This window comes from Fragaria vesca, linkage group LG3 (genome assembly GCF_000184155.1).
Source record: "Fragaria vesca subsp. vesca linkage group LG3, FraVesHawaii_1.0, whole genome shotgun sequence".
NCBI lineage: Eukaryota > Viridiplantae > Streptophyta > Magnoliopsida > Rosales > Rosaceae > Fragaria > Fragaria vesca.
Window position 1 is genome coordinate 5,140,808 of NC_020493.1, and position 16,406 is coordinate 5,157,213.

The window sequence follows — 16,406 nt, forward strand, 5'->3', positions numbered from 1 at the left end:
ATCTCCCAATATCCACACAATATACTACCATTTTCAGCAAAAATTTGATGCCTACACTTTGGCATTTTGCAACAATTACACTTCACCTCTGTTCTCCAATGATTGATACACACAACTCATCAGGACTCCATTTCTGGGTTTCACTTGCAGCATCAGTTAATCAAGAACAGATCGAACAAAGCCTTTTTCATCACTTTTTCTTTGTTCTTTGATAACCAAGTAAAATTAACGAGTCTTATATCATGGATTACCTTAAGAGGCAAGACATATTGAGCTAGAACGTCTAGCTTAGACTAAAGAGTGGTAGTGGTAGCCACTGGTAGGTAAGCAGTGACATATGTGAAAATTGCCAATCACGTTTTTGTGGCACCACATATGAAAGCTATATATTCTTATTTCTATCTTAATATCCTTGGACTCCTCCTGATCCAAAATCCAGTATAAAACCTTGCTTAAGGGTACAATCACATTACCTCTGCTAGAAGAAGTTACAGAACTATGGAAAGACACAGATCAAACTATACTCCAAAAGCAATATTGTTTCATCATCTTGTACCATTGTTCTTCTTCTTCTTTTCTCTGCTCGAGTGTTTTGTTGCAGAAGAGCCAGTTGGGTATGGATATAGAGTGGAGTCTGTGAACTCTGATCCCTCTGGGAAGACAGTGACAGCTAGTCTTGGCCTGATCAACAGCTCCTTGGTCTATGGACCTGACATCCCAAATCTCAAGCTTTATGCCAGGTACGCCTCTATGAAGCATCCATTAACATTAGCTTTAGTAGATCAATCATCTTCATGTACGTAGTTTCTTTCTGAAATTGCCCAGAGTTCCTCTTTGATGTGGATTGATCAATAGTGCTTTCTGGGGGTTGACCACTTGGAACAGAGACGACTTGATATGAACAAGTCTTATCTTCTTTAGCAATGGAAAACATCTGAACCGTCCGTTCGAAGATTTTGCATTCTAGATTAGAGTAATAACTACCAACAAGTAGGCAGCGGATGGCAAGTGATCGTAAACTTTCAGTTTTCTTCCGACAGTAATGTAACAAAAAAAAAAAAAAAATTCACAATTTACGCTATTTATAACTAGCATAACTACACATTACATGGTTCTGTAAAAACTAAATTAAGATTTGAACTTGACTTTGTCAGTTCGTTTACCGCTAGTGTTAGGTTATTTGGTTATTTTGGACTACGGTGTTCTTTAAGACATTTGTATTAAGGTTTTTAAGTTTTTTAGACAGTGACTTAATTTTAACATGTTCTTTAAAGAGTGAGTTTTTATGTATTGTATGTTTTTTTTTTAGCTATTAATGGATTGACAGGTTATAAAAATAAAAAAATACCAACACCCTACACGTGGGGAGAGAAATAATTGTAGAAAAATGTTAAAACTATAGTGGGAAGACTCTTTAGTAGTATGGATGAATGGTCAATATTATACATTTTCAAGTCAAATAATGTTTGTTCCGTCTAATCTTTTTCCAATATATAAGTTAGCAACGAACATTCAACATTGCATGAAAGAGTATCAATACGACTAAGTTTCTCGCAACATTATTGTATTACTGTATAATGAATGATTCTCATTTGTTAAATACATAGCAATGTGTCATGTGATGTCTCGAAGAATGTTTCGAATTAAAACTAACCAACATGTTGTATAATCAACAACAGCTATGAGACCAAGGAAAGACTAAGAATTCGAATAATAGACTCGGATAACCAAAGATGGGAAATCCCACAAGACATCCTCCCCCACCAAACTCCACAAACATCCCACCATTCCATCTCCGAAAACGACTTCATTTTCACCCTCCATAACACCACCCCCTTCGGCTTCACCGTCACCCGCCGCTCCTCCTCCGAAGTCGTTTTCGACACCACCCCAAACCCCTCCGACCCTTCCTCTATCTTTGTCTTCAAGGACCAGTACATCCAGCTTTCCTCGTCTCTCCCGGAAACCCGGTCCTCCCTCTACGGCCTAGGAGAACACACCAAACCCTCCTTCAAACTCCAACCCAATCAGACTCTCACACTCTGGACTGCCGACATTGGCAGCGCCAACCCCGACGTCAACCTCTATGGGTCCCACCCCTTCTACATGGACGTCAGGTCGCCGTCCGGCGACAATGGAAAAGTTACAGCGGGAGCTACTCATGGAGTGTTACTGTTGAATAGTAATGGCATGGATGTAAATTATGGCGGTGACAGGGTTACTTATAAGGTGATTGGTGGAGTTGTTGACTTGTATTTCTTCTCCGGTCCGACGCCGGAATTGGTGATGGAGCAGTACACGGAGCTCATTGGCCGACCTGCCCCCATGCCCTACTGGTCTTTTGGTAAGTAGTGAATTCTATCTTGGTAACTTGTAAATTTCATTAGAAGTCATAATAGTTTTTCTTTCATTTTTTCAGACAAATGTAGTAGGTTATATCGTCACACTGATGAGTAATGTAAGACTATAAAAGACTGAAGAGTGATGTTAACTGAACCAAATATTTTTGGAGTGTGATGTGAAAGTGAAACATTGGTGTCTCAAAGGGGGTAAATTACTTACCATTTGTTTCGATATTTTACCAGGATTTCACCAGTGTAGATATGGTTACAAGGATGTTGCTGATCTTGAAGGAGTGGTTGCTGGTTATGCAAATGCTAGGATCCCTCTTGAAGTTATGTGGACTGACATTGACTACATGGATGCTTACAAGGATTTCACTCTTGATCCCATCAACTTTCCATTGGATAAGATGCAGAACTTCACAAACACCCTCCACCAAAATGGCCAGAAATATGTGCTCATCTTGGACCCTGGTATGTCGCATTTTGATTTTTCCTTGCATCTGCTTGTGAATTGTCTTCTCATTACGTTTACTATGTTATGTTATCAGACTGTCGATCTAAATTGTTAAGATTAGGTTTGAAGGCAACAAATAATGCATTAGTAGCACCGAATGATATTGCTAAATATCTCTCTACCACAGGTATTAGCATAAATGAGAGCTATGCAACTTACATCAGAGGGAAGGCAGCAGATATATACATAAAACGTGATGGCATTCCTTACCAGGGAAATGTATGGCCTGGTGATGTTTACTATCCTGACTTTGTACATCCACAAAGTGAACAATTTTGGGCTAATGAGATCAAACTATTTCAAGACCAACTACCTTTTGATGGTCTCTGGCTTGATATGAATGAGGTATCCAATTTTATAACATCTCCACCCACTTTGAATTCCACACTTGATGATCCACCTTACAAAATTAATGATTCCGGAGTCCAGCGTCCGATCATTAGTAAGACTGTTCCGGCATCAGCTCTACACTTTGGTAATTTAACAGAGTATAATGTGCATAACCTTTATGGATTCTTGGAATCTAGAGCAACACATCAGGGGTTGATCAATGTTACTGGTAAGAGACCATTTATACTTACCAGATCAACCTTTGTGAGCTCTGGTAAGTACGCTGCACACTGGACTGGAGACAATGCAGCAAGATGGAGTGACTTGGCATACACAATTCCAGGCATTTTGAATTTTGGAATCTTTGGAGTTCCAATGGTTGGAGCTGATATATGTGGTTTCTCTTTGAATACTACTGAAGAACTCTGCCGGAGATGGATTCAGGTAACTAAGCATGAGCCTTTCCTTTGAACTTTGAACACTTCCACAAAAATTCTACCATTGTCTTCATTTACCCAAATCTTGAAATTAATGTTGGCACTTCATATTTGCATTTCCAGTGTTACCAACTTATTTATCTGTTTATGTAGCTAGGGGCCTTTTACCCCTTTTCAAGAGATCATTCAGAGAAGTTTACGATCCGCCAAGAGCTCTATGTTTGGGATTCAGTGGCTGCATCAGCAAGGAAGGTACTAGGCCTCCGTTACAGGTTGCTCCCCTTGTTCTACACATCAATGTATCAAGCACACAAAAAAGGGACTCCCATAGCGAGGCCTCTTTTCTTCTCATTTCCTGAAGATACCAATACATACGACATCAGTTCACAGTTCTTGATTGGTAGAGGTGTAATGGTGTCACCTGTGTTGCAGCAAGGAGCAAATTCAGTTGATGCATATTTTCCTACTGGAAACTGGTTTGATCTCTTTAACTACTCGAGATCAGTTAGTGTACACTCCGGAGAGTATGTTACATTAGACGCACCGCCTGATCATATCAATGTACATATCCGTGAAGGAAACATTCTGGCCTTGCAAGGAGAGGCCTTGACAACACAAGCAGCTCGAAAGACTGCATTCGAACTTTTGGTGGTCATTAGTAGTAGCGGAGAGAGCAGTGGAGAAGTATTCTTGGATGATGGAGAGGAAGTCGAAATGGGAGGAGAGGGAGGGAAGTGGAGTGTAGTGAAATTCTATTGTGGAGCAGCAAATGGAAGTGTATTTTTGAGATCAATGCTTGAAAATGGAGGGTTTGCATTGAGCCAAAAATGGATCATAGATAAAATTACCCTCATTGGGTTGGAAAACGTTGATGGATTAGAAGGGTTTGCAGTCAACATTACTGAAGGAACAAATTTGAAAGGAAAGTCGGTTGTCAAGGCCAACTTTCACAGTGATAAGCGTTTTTTCATGGTAGAAATATCCAGTGTCTCCATTCTTATAGGAAAAGAGTTTGAGTTGGAGCTGAGGCTAAAGCATGACACCGGTGAAGACACTCTTTAAGAGAACTATTAGTTACAAAAATTTATGGCTTCCAAAACATGTATATGAGACTTGTAATATTAGACTTTTTTCATGATAGAATAAGTTTTGGCAGCAATGGTAAGAGAATTGAATATCCAACTTTACTAGACAATCTCACTTTATATGCAATCTTGACAAACTGATATACAGAAGGTTTACAATTCAATATGAATATCCTTTTTCTTTTTCAAAGCAGATTTCATCATTCACCTCAAAGATAACCTTTCAATGTCAGCAGCCACATTATATTATATCTTAGATAATTTTTTTTCTTCACAATTTGTATCTTCACAGTTCTTTATCACATACTCAAGAACTGTCCTGCATATGTCTAGGTGATGAATTTAGATTAGCCTTTTGAATTCCCACCAAATTCTTCCAAGAGCCGCTCGATGGTCTTTCTTGATGTCATCATGTCAATCTCAAAAGCTTGCATCTGCTCTGGGAGACCTACACAGGCATCATAAAGAAGTTCACTTCAATCCTGAAATGGTAATACAATTAACTGTAGAAACTTGGAAATAAAACGACAGCAACTTATAAGGTATACATTTGAGGTATGTGTTTCAGATTTACTCTTCCATGATTTAAAAGTAGGGCTATAATTGCAATATTGCGGACCACAAGAAACTTAGTCCATGTTCTGCAGAGTTTTGAAGCAGTTCTTACCTGGCTTGGGAATAGCTTTAAGAGGTAGATTGGAAGCACTTGAATTGAAGAATGACAGTAGATTCCTCATGAGCTCCACTGACTGAGCAGACACTAGGATCTCTCTCTATAATATAAAAAAGATACAGGGTGATGTCACTCCACATTTACTAAGTAGAGAAAAAAAACTATAGATGTGCTATTTGAAATTTGTATGGTTAATGGGAGCCAATTAATTACTTTTAATTTTGCTCATCTAGCTTCTTTCCTGGGTAACCTAAAGCTGTGTGATCATAATTCCTTAGCACAAGCATGAACATAAAAAAGAAGCATGTGTCTAACCTTGAAGTTCTTTTTCAAATTATAATACCCAGAAACAATCATGAGAAGACGAAGTTTCTCCGCCTCTGAAATCAGAAAGAAAAATATTAAATATTAAATAAAAAAACAGGAACAGAACTACATATTATTCTGTAGCTTGGAGTTTAGACAGGAGTTAATGATCCATAAGTAATTTGAAGAGGTCGACAAAAGTAATCCTAATGCACTGGTAGTAGGGGAAATTTACAAATAGAAAATGATTACATGTCAGGCAATGAAAATAATGAGATATTAATGTTCTTGAGATAGTTAATCTTTCATCCAAGAGGATACAACGCCTAATCAAGGTGATAATAAAGTACACTTACGCTGAAAATATTTAATTTCACGCACTGTGGAATCCTCATGATCAAGAAATTCTTCAATAGACATCCCAATAGAACTCATCCCAATATGTGATACTGTCAATCTAGAACCAGTATTGTCCTGATTACCTGTTTCAACATTTCCATGTTATTGGAATACAAGTATTCATGATAAAAGGAGGGGGGGGGGGGGGGGTGGGGGTGGGGTGTGTGGAAATCCTATGACAAGGCATGGAACATAGAAAAACTAATTTACTAGACTGATGTCTTTTGTTCTACAGATATTTTAATACCAGTTAGTCACCACATATGACTGGTCATACCAATTTATTGAACACTAAATCTTTGGAGATAATAACAAAGCATTATTGCAGGCACGACAAGAATGTTGTTGCGCCATTAAGTAAAATGTCAAGGTTATTTCAAGTTCATACCTACGCGTGTCCACTTTTTGAAATCCTTGCGCAATACATCAGCTACTTTGAGACCAGTTACATCATACATTTTGTATCTCACTGAATCAAGAAAACAATAGGATGATTGAAAATGAACAAGTGAGAAAAAGAAAGTTGAAACAAATAGTATATGCAAGTGGAGGACAAAGTACATACGTAATTGGTAAAGACCATTGCATCCAAAGCGACCAGCACCATGGATTAGCATTGTAGCCATGTATTTATCTTTGAATGAACAACTAGAACTGCTCAAGTTTGCAGAATCTAAGAGGATGGCAGCTAACTGCAGGCAATCAGGAATATCAGAGATTGTTTTTTCAATGTAAGGTAATGGAGGTGTAAAGTAATCTCTAAACAATTGACCGGTGGCATTTTATAGTAAAATCAGACTTCTCAAAGCTATATGGCATCCTCCCCCGGAGGGTATTAAAATATTGAAATAACTACACACAATATAGCAAGAGAAGGGGTGACGAGGAAGTTACCAAAATTCTACTGAATCCGTGTCCAGCCAAAATCTCAGGTGAAAGCAGTGCAAACTTCTCAGCAATAGGAGTACAGCATGAGCTGTCCTGTTTGGTATAACAAGACAATATGAATACAATGGTAAGAGATAATGCTTATGCATGTAATGCATTTGATATGTTCATAAATATGTAAAATGCATTTAAAAAGAGCCAAGTATTCAAACATGAAGAGAACAGAATATACTGTATAATCCATTATATTTGGCTCATGCAAATCGGTACAATAATTTCTAAATAGAAGCAACATATTGCAATGATTATTGGATCAAAGCATTCCGATTTTAGTGCACAAACATTTTTCATTCCTTCAGAGTAAAAGTAGGATAGAATAAGATATAACCAAACAACTGATGGGGTAATAAAACTTGTAAAATAATACCTCTCCTACAGTAACAGTTTCAACCCAGGGGTATACTGAGTCACCCTGTAAAATGAAAAGAAATCTTTAAATGGGCTGATTTATTGAAGGTTCCTGGAAGATGTAAGATAAACTTAGTAAAGTACACATAATTCAAAAAAGCACCTTTCCGCAATTGAAAATTTCAACTACTGCATCTTTCAATGCCTGCTTTAGGAAGACACAAATATCAATAATTTCCTGTGGTTAAGAATGCGAGTGTATCCAGATTTCAAAAGTAAATATTACCTCTTGCTTCGCTGGGAGCTTGTAGCCATTTAGCAGAACTAGTTTAAGACTCCCAAATATATCATAATATGACAGATCGATCTGCTCAATATTCCACAATCAAGGGAGAGCATATAAGAGCATATAAGGACACGCATGTTACAAATGACCACACTTGTTTGCTCTTCAGCATTGACTATCCAAGAGGAAGACCATCATAGAACTTGACAAAAAATAGCAACTTGATAAGCATTGCTGTTGCAAGTTAAACATACCTCATCTACAAAAATTAAGGACTTCTGATCAATTTGACAAGAATCAAGCAACCATTTGAGTTCAGCTTGAGAACTTATGTCCGACCTCTTCATGTTGATCACAGGAACCGTGCATAAATGGTCAGTTTTATGTGTTTCATTCAGGTAGAAAGCATACATGATGGTTGACGCAATGGCTCCGACATCTGTAAATTGTCACATAATTATTACGTTGATATCAGTCACAGATTTGATCCGCATAGCCCAAATGTACTATGCATGCCTAACTATAGATGAGCATGGACATTAGACAACGCAGATCCTTAGAATTACAATGCAGTTAAATGTATCAGTAGAACTGATAGAAACAGAACTCAATTAGGATAAAGACTAGATAACAATTTTAACATGTTAATATGGAATTTTTCACATATCCAAGGCACAGCAGATAATTAAAAGTTTATATGAGTATATTATAGTCTCCTCTTTTGTTTAGGAAAAGTTTCAAAGGCAATGATACAAATATATATACAGAAGAAAATAGAAAATCTTGCAGATGACAACTAAAGATAGGCATTTACCAGGAACATCTTGAGCTATTACAGCATGTAAGAATCTTCCCGGAACACCAGCATTAACTTCATCCTTTGTTACTTTTAGAAACTGATTAAGCCTCTTAATGCTTGGACATGACTCAGCAATTTCGAACTGCGGTGAGTTTCCATTATAAAATGAAGCTGCAGACTGAGGAAGTGGAACTGCAGACAGGTTTTCCTTCCTTCTACGAACACGAAACGCTTTTTCAACCGTGGGACTTGTATTGCTAGATACACTCTCACGCTGCTGATCATTTTCTTCAGTAGTCAAGTTAAAGCTAAACACAGTCTGAACATTTGTGAATTCGAAGGCCTCTGCTTTACCATTTTCTGGCCACTCAAAGCTCTTTTTTGGACTATACTCAAAAGGGTTCTTCTTTATACTGAATGAGGAGTGTTTTTCCTTTGGACTAATACGATCAAAGGGTTTTTCATTTGGACTGAACTCATCAAACACATCTAATACCGCCTCTTGTTGCGATCTATGGCCAATATCTGACACAGACCGGGCAATGTTCCTGCCGGGACTCGCATTAAAATCAAACGGCGGAGGAGGGCCATCAGTCAGCCCATCAAACAATGGGTTCTTTCTTGCACGAGTGTAAGTGTCCTGAAAATGCAATTGAGGCACAGTTTCAATGTTATTCAATGATCTAAAATGAGTTGCTGATTGAACCTTGCCTCAATTTTCAATACAAAGCAAGGATCAAATGAAAAGGGTAAGCAGCAAGTGAGTTAAGCATTACATTCAACCTTGGACAATTTCCAATACAATTCAACAATGACATCAAAAAGGGTAAGCAGCAAATACGTTAAAGATTGAACCTTGTCACAATTACAATTCAACAATGAAAAGAAAATGGCAAGCAGCAAATTGCAATTGAGTTAAAAGACCAAGGCACAACTTACAATACAATTCAATGATTAAATGAAAAGGGTAAGCAGAAAATCACTCAAAGAATGAACCTTGGCAAAGTATCAATACAATTCAACAATATAATCAAAAGGGTAAGCAGCAGAGTGAGTTAAAAGAGTGAAACCTTGTGAGACTGAGCAAGTGCTTTTGGTCTTGGGCTCGTTGGAGACCTCATGATGATGATGAAGATGAAGAGAATTGAGGCAAAGACTAATGCATAGGACCAAGCTTTGAAGGCATTGGAAGGCGGCAGAGTCCATGAGTGAAACAAGAGCACAAAAGGCCACTGTGAGCTTTGTGATACCCGCCATCTTAGTCTTAGTAGAGCCAGATCAACAGAGCATAGGAATCAAAGTTCTTTATTGGAATAGAGTATCAAACTGTTTTCACCTTGCCTCCACCTTTTAACTTTTACTCTTCCCAATCCCATTAGTAAATAGATTAATCTCAAAACACTGGATTTTCTACCCTCCATTCGTTTAACTCATCGCAGACGCACAAAGCCTAAATGAAGCGATAGCTGCTTGACAATCTGATTCAGGGTTAGCTTCTTATCTCTTTCAGTTTCAATTTCTTTGATTTTGATGATTTTTGAGATCAATTTGTTGGATTTACGGATATGATTCTTATAGATTGTGAAATTCTAGCATATCTATATTGGGTGTTAGTGATATAAAGTCTAAGACAACAATATTAATTTGGGTTTTGATTTCTGAATAGCTTTCTCTCAAGGTTAACTTAAATATAATGATTGCTGGGTCTGTGATTGAATTGAAGTTTAAGGTCTGGGAATATGCTTGAATTGCTTTGAATTTGGATTTTATTTTCTTCTGGAGGTAAGATTGTATGGTTCCTTTATATAGAATTTGAGTGTTTGATTGATCAATTCGCAAAATGATGGTGAAAGGTTTAAGATTTCAAGTATAGTTCTTTGTATGAATTGGGATTGCTAGTACAGAGAGATACAAGATTAGTGCTCAACCCAGATGGTTATCATTTTAAGGTATTCAATTCCCTTGAAGTTCAGGTCGTACTTGATCAGAATCAATGTCATTCTGATACTTTTTCTATTCAAATTAATCTCCTTGTGTTGCTGATGATCTTTTAGCAACTAATTACTCAAAGAGACATCCCATCAGAAATGGAACTGCTTATACTTCTGTTCCTCCCAATTCCATTATTTTGATTACTTGTAACCTTATTTAATGACTTCACTTTTGGGTGAATTCCCATTAATGGTAGTGCTACACAGGTTCTAATGTTCTATTAGACTTTTCTTCCTTCGTCCCTGAGCTTTCAGAAGATGTGAGGGAACTTTCCATGGAACAAATTGTGCCTCTAATGTGTTACCTTTCAGTGTCTTAAAGGGTTGGAGTTCCTGTTCTGTTAACTCTGAGAATAAAGTACTTGGGCAGCCATTGTTGATCATTGAAGCTAAACGAGAGATTTCAGCCTTGGCAAGTTCAACACCCACGGATGAAGAATTGCACACCGAAAGAGATTCTTTGCTTTCTTTATTACTGATTGTAAATACTTCCCTTGAGCTTTGATTCGCTGAAGATGTCTTTGCAGTCCCTTGTAAAAGCCGTATCATCTTTTCTTTTCTTATTTCAAAGTCTTCTTTACAGTATTACTAGTCTTGCTGCCGCGTCTACCGAGCTCGGAGCTTGGGGTGAATCACCGGGAGGACCAGAAGTACCAAAGTAGCTGAACGGAGAGAACTTTAGTTCTCCAATCTTAAAAGGGTATTGATTTTTCAATTGGTTTTGCCAATCTTGGTTTTGCTTATTTGCGTTGATGGTCAATTGGGTATCTTTCAATTGTGTTCCTGTGAGTGCTTGACAATGCTGTGTTTGGTTGGTTTGTTCTTGTTGTTCATTGTGGGTTTTCATAGTGTAAATATCTGATAGCTGTAAAATCAGCAGGGTTGAGCAAATAGAGAGGCTGTTAGAGACATAACGCATCCAGTAGGGTTTTAAGACTGCTGTAAATTTTTTGATGACATGAGAGTTAAGGGGAAACAATAACACTGGGATTATCTCTTTCTGTGGAAACAAGGGATTGCAGTTAATTGATTTGTTCTTTTTATGGATTGTTCCAGGTGCCATGGATATCCCTCTGCCTCTTAGTAAATTGGCTATGCATTTGGTTAATCACGACGACAAGTAAGTTTACCTTATCTGATATTATATCACTGCATATTATATGTTTGCTACTATCGGAATGATTGGATATGTCGTCTTTTACAGAATAGATTTAGACAGAAATTTAGTACAAGGAGAAATTGCATAAAGAACATATTGTTTTGTTAAGTTTTGTTATACTCTGTTTTTGTCAGTAACTTACCCACTCATATTCCTATCTATCTTGGAAGCTCAGTAGACAGTAGAATTGCATTTGTTTGTGAATTTCCAATGATGGATGTATATGTTCATAAATTTTATACTATAAGGTGTAATTTTCTTGAAAAGATATTAACTCCCTCTCTACTCTATTAGGGACAAGAAATATGTAGTTCTAGTAGCAACTGGAAGTTTCAATCCTCCTACTTACATGCATTTACGAATGTTGGGTAAGTTACTCCAGCAGTATTATTATTTTTGAACTAACTGGAAGTCAACCCTCCTATTGGGTAAGTCACTTTTACTGTTATTCTCTTTTACAATTGATGCACTCTATTTTGAATTGGGCGATAGACTCATAGGTTTCTGGTGTGAGGGGTTATGATGATGAAATGACGATTGCCTGTTAGGTTATAGCTGGAAAACTTTTATCTAAACTGCTAAAATAGTCCTACTATAATGTCATCATCATAGTGACATGATGCGGCAATGCAATCATGAAATCACAGGGTCATTGTTGATAGACCAATTTCATTTAAACTGAATTTGTGGGTTCAGATGATATAAATTATTTGGTTTCTGCTAATCTATAGAGTTCTCACAGATGAGACAACTAGTCGTTTCATTTTTCTCTTGGATAGGTTAAGGATTTAGGCAAGCATATGTATTTCCTTGATACTTCATAAAACAAGAAATGGATCTCATGTTTTAAGTTAAGGATGGAATTGCAGGTATGCAGTAAACTTGTTTCTTTTATGTCAAATATATAGTGTTTTAAAATGTAAACAAGGCCCAGCTACAGTAAAGAGGAGGAGATGCCTAGTTGTTGTAAAACATTTTATCAATGGCTCATTCAGATCATTTAGTGTTTGAAACTTTGCCACGTTGATGAGTGTCTTTAGTTAGTAGTCTTTCTACAACTTTTTGGGATCTCTCAACTTACACGGAAATTTCATGTCTCCTGTATTCTGAATGTTTGTTTTTCTGCACAGAAATGGCGAGAGACGCGTTGAATTCTGAAGGCTTTTGTGTGATTGGAGGTTATATTTCGCCTGTTAATGATGCATACAACAAGAGGGTATGTAACCTTTAACAGTTTCTCTGTAGGCGTGAATAGAAAGAGCTTGCATAAGCACAATGGGTTACCTGGATGAGTAATGCCTGCTGATGTTTGGTTACCTATTTCTGCCTTAAGAGAGTTTTATAGCTATGTGATTAAGTCATAAGATCATGTACTCAGATATTACATATCTGTATTACATTCATTGTCTGACAAAGTATGAATTCGGTCTGCTATGCAGGGACTTATATCTGCTGAACATCGTATACAATTGTGTCATCTAGCCTGCAAAAGTTCGGAATTTGTAATGGTTGATCCATGGGAGGTAATTCTCCTGGACCTGGAATTTTATGTCATGTGTTCTGCAGTACTGTCTATATCTTGCTATTATGGCTGTGTACTTATGTATGTCAGTTTAAAACCATCTTTCCAGGCAAGACAAAGTACATTCCAACGAACTTTAACAGTACTGTCTAGAGTCAAGGGCTTCTTTTCCGCATCTGGGCTGATACCCAGTGGTAAGGTTTGCAAAATTATGAACCCCTTATTTGCTTCTAAGCTATTGAATTTATCATCACATAGATTGTTCTTTTATATGTATGCATATACACAGGACCTCCAAGCACATGTGCATATTCTTGCCCAAAAGCTGTATGGCTATATTGTTATAGGAAATTTGTCAGGAAGGCTGTGCTTCTTGAAACCCTGTATTATAAATATGGTTATTTACCCTAGCAATCTTGCTCACATATAGTAGCTTATAAAGCTCTGATTTAAGCTCTATGCTCTAGCACTTAATTTCTCACATATTTCTTCAAGGACTTTGCTTAATCAATGCAATGCATGACAACTTTAACCTGGTATACATATCTACTCCTTCATTAGGAGTAACAGATTTTTGTTATCTTACTCTTGATAGAATCCCTGAAGTGCATGCTTGTCTGTGGTTCTGATCTACTCCACTCTTTTAGCATTCCTGGAGTTTGGATTCCCGACCAGGTATGTCTGTAATATAGTGGTTATGTATAGTTTGGGCTCTTGTAGTTCAGAAACTCATTAATTGAAAAGTGTTATTGACATCAAAAGGTGATATATACTTCCGAGAACGTTATCTGCCATAACTCCGTGTCCTTGTTTATCAGATCAGGGGCATATGTAGAGATTATGGTGTGGTTTGCATTCGCAGGGAGGGACAAGATGTTGACAAGATAATGTCAAATGACGATATTTTGAGGGAGAATAGGGTAACTCCATCTTTGATTTTTCCCAGTTTTCTGCTTGTATATTCTAAAAATTAATCAAACTCTAACTTGGTGGTTTAAAACGCTGGAATTTGCTTAGCTGCATATTCACTTAACAAAACCAGACAATGTAACGAACCAAATGAAGTTTGCACCTGGGTCTTCTTGGGTCATGCATATATAACTAAATAGTGAACACAAGTGTGTCTGTGCGCGCGCCCGCGCAAATCATTTAGACTGAATGAAAAGACTAGGATTTCATCATAGTTTTGAAATTTTCGGGATTTATGACCTTTTTCTTAGATTTTTCTTGAAACCATTTATTGCCTCACAAAGTAAATCTTTTGTTGCCTACAGTTTTGAACTTTTGATTTAAACCGTCTTTATAGTCAATTGCTTTCTGGTCCATCAGTGGTTGTTAACTCTACTTAATGTTATCTTTATTACAGGGTAACATAAGAATTGTGGATGAGCTTGTACCAAACCAAATAAGCTCAACAAGAGTAAGGTAAGGTGAAATGTTCGTTAACAAAAATATTACCGAGGAATTATGCACTGACGATTTACAATGTTACTCAGGGATTGCATCTCAAGAGGATTGTCGATAAAATATCTGACTGCAGATAAAGTAATTGATTATATTAAAGAGCAACATCTCTTCTTGAACTCAGATGACAAATGACGATCATGATATTTCATCAGAAGTGCACATGTTTATTAGATCTTTGTGTAGAAACCATTAATCGATTGATTAATAAAGTACATAACTTTGATTTAAGCATTCTGCGTTTCTAACACCGTTTTACCCTTCATTTTATTCCCATTAACCCATCTTGTGTTTCCTTCAAATCTTGTCTTAGTGATGGCCACTGCTTCAAACTTTAGTCCAGTTTAGTTGACGAGTCCTAATCTCTGCCAATCCTTCAACTAAAACCTCTCTGAATTAGCAACACATTGGTCTTGGACGATAAGTGGAACATCTAGACATGACTCACAAGTGATCAATTCACCGAACAAAATCATTCTCAAAATCTCACTATTGGATGCACTATCTTTGGAGTCAAAAGTTCAGAACACAAGAGAGGATAGCAACTTTGCTTTTACTCATAACTGGGATCAAGTCATGCAGGAACACCATAATTCAATATTATCACTTAGCACTGCTTTCCCTAATACTACATATGATCTTCTATGGTTTACACACTTTCTGTTTCGACAAAACTTATACATGCAGAAACCACTTTTTCATCTTATCAGGGAAAATAAACAACTAAACCCCACTTTTTTCATGAGTGGATTGGGATTAAGAAAGGTTCGTTCATACCAACCAGTAATTGATGATGGTTGTTAGGAACTGATGTATGAGCTTAAGTTGAGTCAAAGAACGAGAAAAAGCAATACCTTAAAATTGAAGAAAAAGAAAGATAGCGATCAGATCATGAGAAAAGTTAAAGCAATTCCACTCCCAATTTTGCATCATCGGCGCAGATGGAGCTTATGTTTAGAGGGATATCGGTCCCTACATGGTGTGGGATTTTGTCCAGTTTGACGTCCTAGTTGAACTGTGAAGAATATGAATTATGAATACGTGGGTTGTTGTTCATAGAGATTTGAGGAACCAGAGGCATCATTATGTTTGCTGTATAGGGTTGATCTTTGACCTACAAAAAAGTTGAAAAAAATAGTGCATGCATGCTGATGCTCCAAAGTTGAGGCAGATGAGCCTTGCTTATCATTATGCACATGGCAAGGCATAAATCAATGAGAAACTTTCAAATGATTTCTATCTTGGTATTTTAATTTGTTCCTTGTATTTTATCCAAACATTTTATCTTATACTTCGAAAAATCATTCAAAGAACAGTATATATTCTTCAATAACTTGATGAAAAGTACGAAGAATAGATGCCGTTGCCATAACAAACTCTAGTATGGATTAGCAACTCGCTATTGTTCACAATCGACTACCTTGTTTAGTGGCGTATCCACTTAATTTAAAGACGATGAGAAGTCTTTTTCGCAACGTTAATGACATTTTTGAGATCAATGTCTAATGAAATGTCTGAAAGATATTCATACACTATTCTTTTAACGAAGACAAATCTCTGGCCTGCTCATCTATCGTTGTCCTCCTCGTTGTACACGAAATCCATGAAGGAAAAAAGAGAAAAACTACTCACAAGCACGTTTTCTGATCAGTACGTACGTACGTTGTTGACAGATACAAATCTTATGTTACATATAGGAGCTAGATAGATACTATTGTTCTCTAGATGAGGTTAGAAGGTAAAGGAAGCATTGCTGGTAGGCATGGCAGGTCGATCGAGAAAGCTAGTGATCGAAGAAGA

At 37.1% G+C, this 16,406-nt stretch overlaps 3 protein-coding genes across 3 annotated transcripts; 2 read left to right on the forward strand and 1 right to left on the reverse strand.

Moving 5' to 3' along the window:
* Window positions 1-414: 414 nt before the first annotated feature.
* On the forward strand, window positions 415-4,700 carry LOC101315412 (alpha-glucosidase-like). Its single transcript, XM_004293631.1, has 5 exons — window positions 415-740; window positions 1,680-2,344; window positions 2,586-2,816; window positions 2,987-3,633; window positions 3,780-4,700. Exons 1-5 carry the CDS (start codon window positions 499-501, stop codon window positions 4,686-4,688), a joined length of 2,694 nt encoding a protein of 897 aa, XP_004293679.1. The 5' UTR covers window positions 415-498; the 3' UTR covers window positions 4,689-4,700.
* A 358-nt stretch (window positions 4,701-5,058) lies between these two features.
* On the reverse strand, window positions 5,059-9,736 carry LOC101292393 (protein prune homolog). The gene is made up of 13 exons (XM_004295414.1): window positions 9,541-9,736; window positions 8,486-9,110; window positions 7,926-8,110; window positions 7,672-7,752; window positions 7,549-7,590; window positions 7,405-7,449; window positions 6,984-7,070; window positions 6,655-6,781; window positions 6,478-6,558; window positions 6,047-6,172; window positions 5,700-5,764; window positions 5,379-5,484; window positions 5,059-5,159 (listed from the first exon to the last, which is right to left on the reverse strand). The coding sequence occupies exons 1-13, from the start codon at window positions 9,589-9,591 to the stop codon at window positions 5,059-5,061; spliced, it is 1,722 nt and encodes a 573-aa protein (XP_004295462.1). The 5' UTR covers window positions 9,592-9,736.
* Window positions 9,737-10,322: 586 nt separating this feature from the next.
* On the forward strand, window positions 10,323-14,741 carry LOC101297705 (nicotinamide-nucleotide adenylyltransferase 2-like). Its single transcript, XM_004293655.1, has 11 exons — window positions 10,323-10,942; window positions 11,045-11,161; window positions 11,518-11,581; window positions 11,915-11,988; window positions 12,751-12,836; window positions 13,060-13,143; window positions 13,252-13,336; window positions 13,738-13,817; window positions 13,961-14,062; window positions 14,509-14,567; window positions 14,639-14,741. Exons 3-11 carry the CDS (start codon window positions 11,523-11,525, stop codon window positions 14,739-14,741), a joined length of 732 nt encoding a protein of 243 aa, XP_004293703.1. The 5' UTR covers window positions 10,323-10,942; window positions 11,045-11,161; window positions 11,518-11,522.
* The last annotated feature ends 1,665 nt before the right edge of the window (window positions 14,742-16,406 follow it).

Coding starts and splice junctions, on each gene's coding strand:
- LOC101292393 (XM_004295414.1), bottom strand. CDS start 9,591: ATGAGGTCTCCAACGAGCCCAAGACCAAAAGCACTTGCTCAGTCTCAC. Junction 8,111..8,485: donor AATAGCTCAAGATGTTCCTG/GTAAATGCCTAT, acceptor GACAATTTACAG/ATGTCGGAGCCATTGCGTCA. Junction 7,071..7,404: donor AAACTGTTACTGTAGGAGAG/GTATTATTTTAC, acceptor TATACCAAACAG/GACAGCTCATGCTGTACTCC.
- LOC101297705 (XM_004293655.1), top strand. CDS start 11,523: ATGGATATCCCTCTGCCTCTTAGTAAATTGGCTATGCATTTGGTTAAT. Junction 14,063..14,508: donor ATATTTTGAGGGAGAATAGG/GTAACTCCATCT, acceptor TCTTTATTACAG/GGTAACATAAGAATTGTGGA. Junction 14,568..14,638: donor ATAAGCTCAACAAGAGTAAG/GTAAGGTGAAAT, acceptor AATGTTACTCAG/GGATTGCATCTCAAGAGGAT.
- LOC101315412 (XM_004293631.1), top strand. CDS start 499: ATGGAAAGACACAGATCAAACTATACTCCAAAAGCAATATTGTTTCAT. Junction 741..1,679: donor AATCTCAAGCTTTATGCCAG/GTACGCCTCTAT, acceptor AATCAACAACAG/CTATGAGACCAAGGAAAGAC. Junction 2,345..2,585: donor CATGCCCTACTGGTCTTTTG/GTAAGTAGTGAA, acceptor ATATTTTACCAG/GATTTCACCAGTGTAGATAT.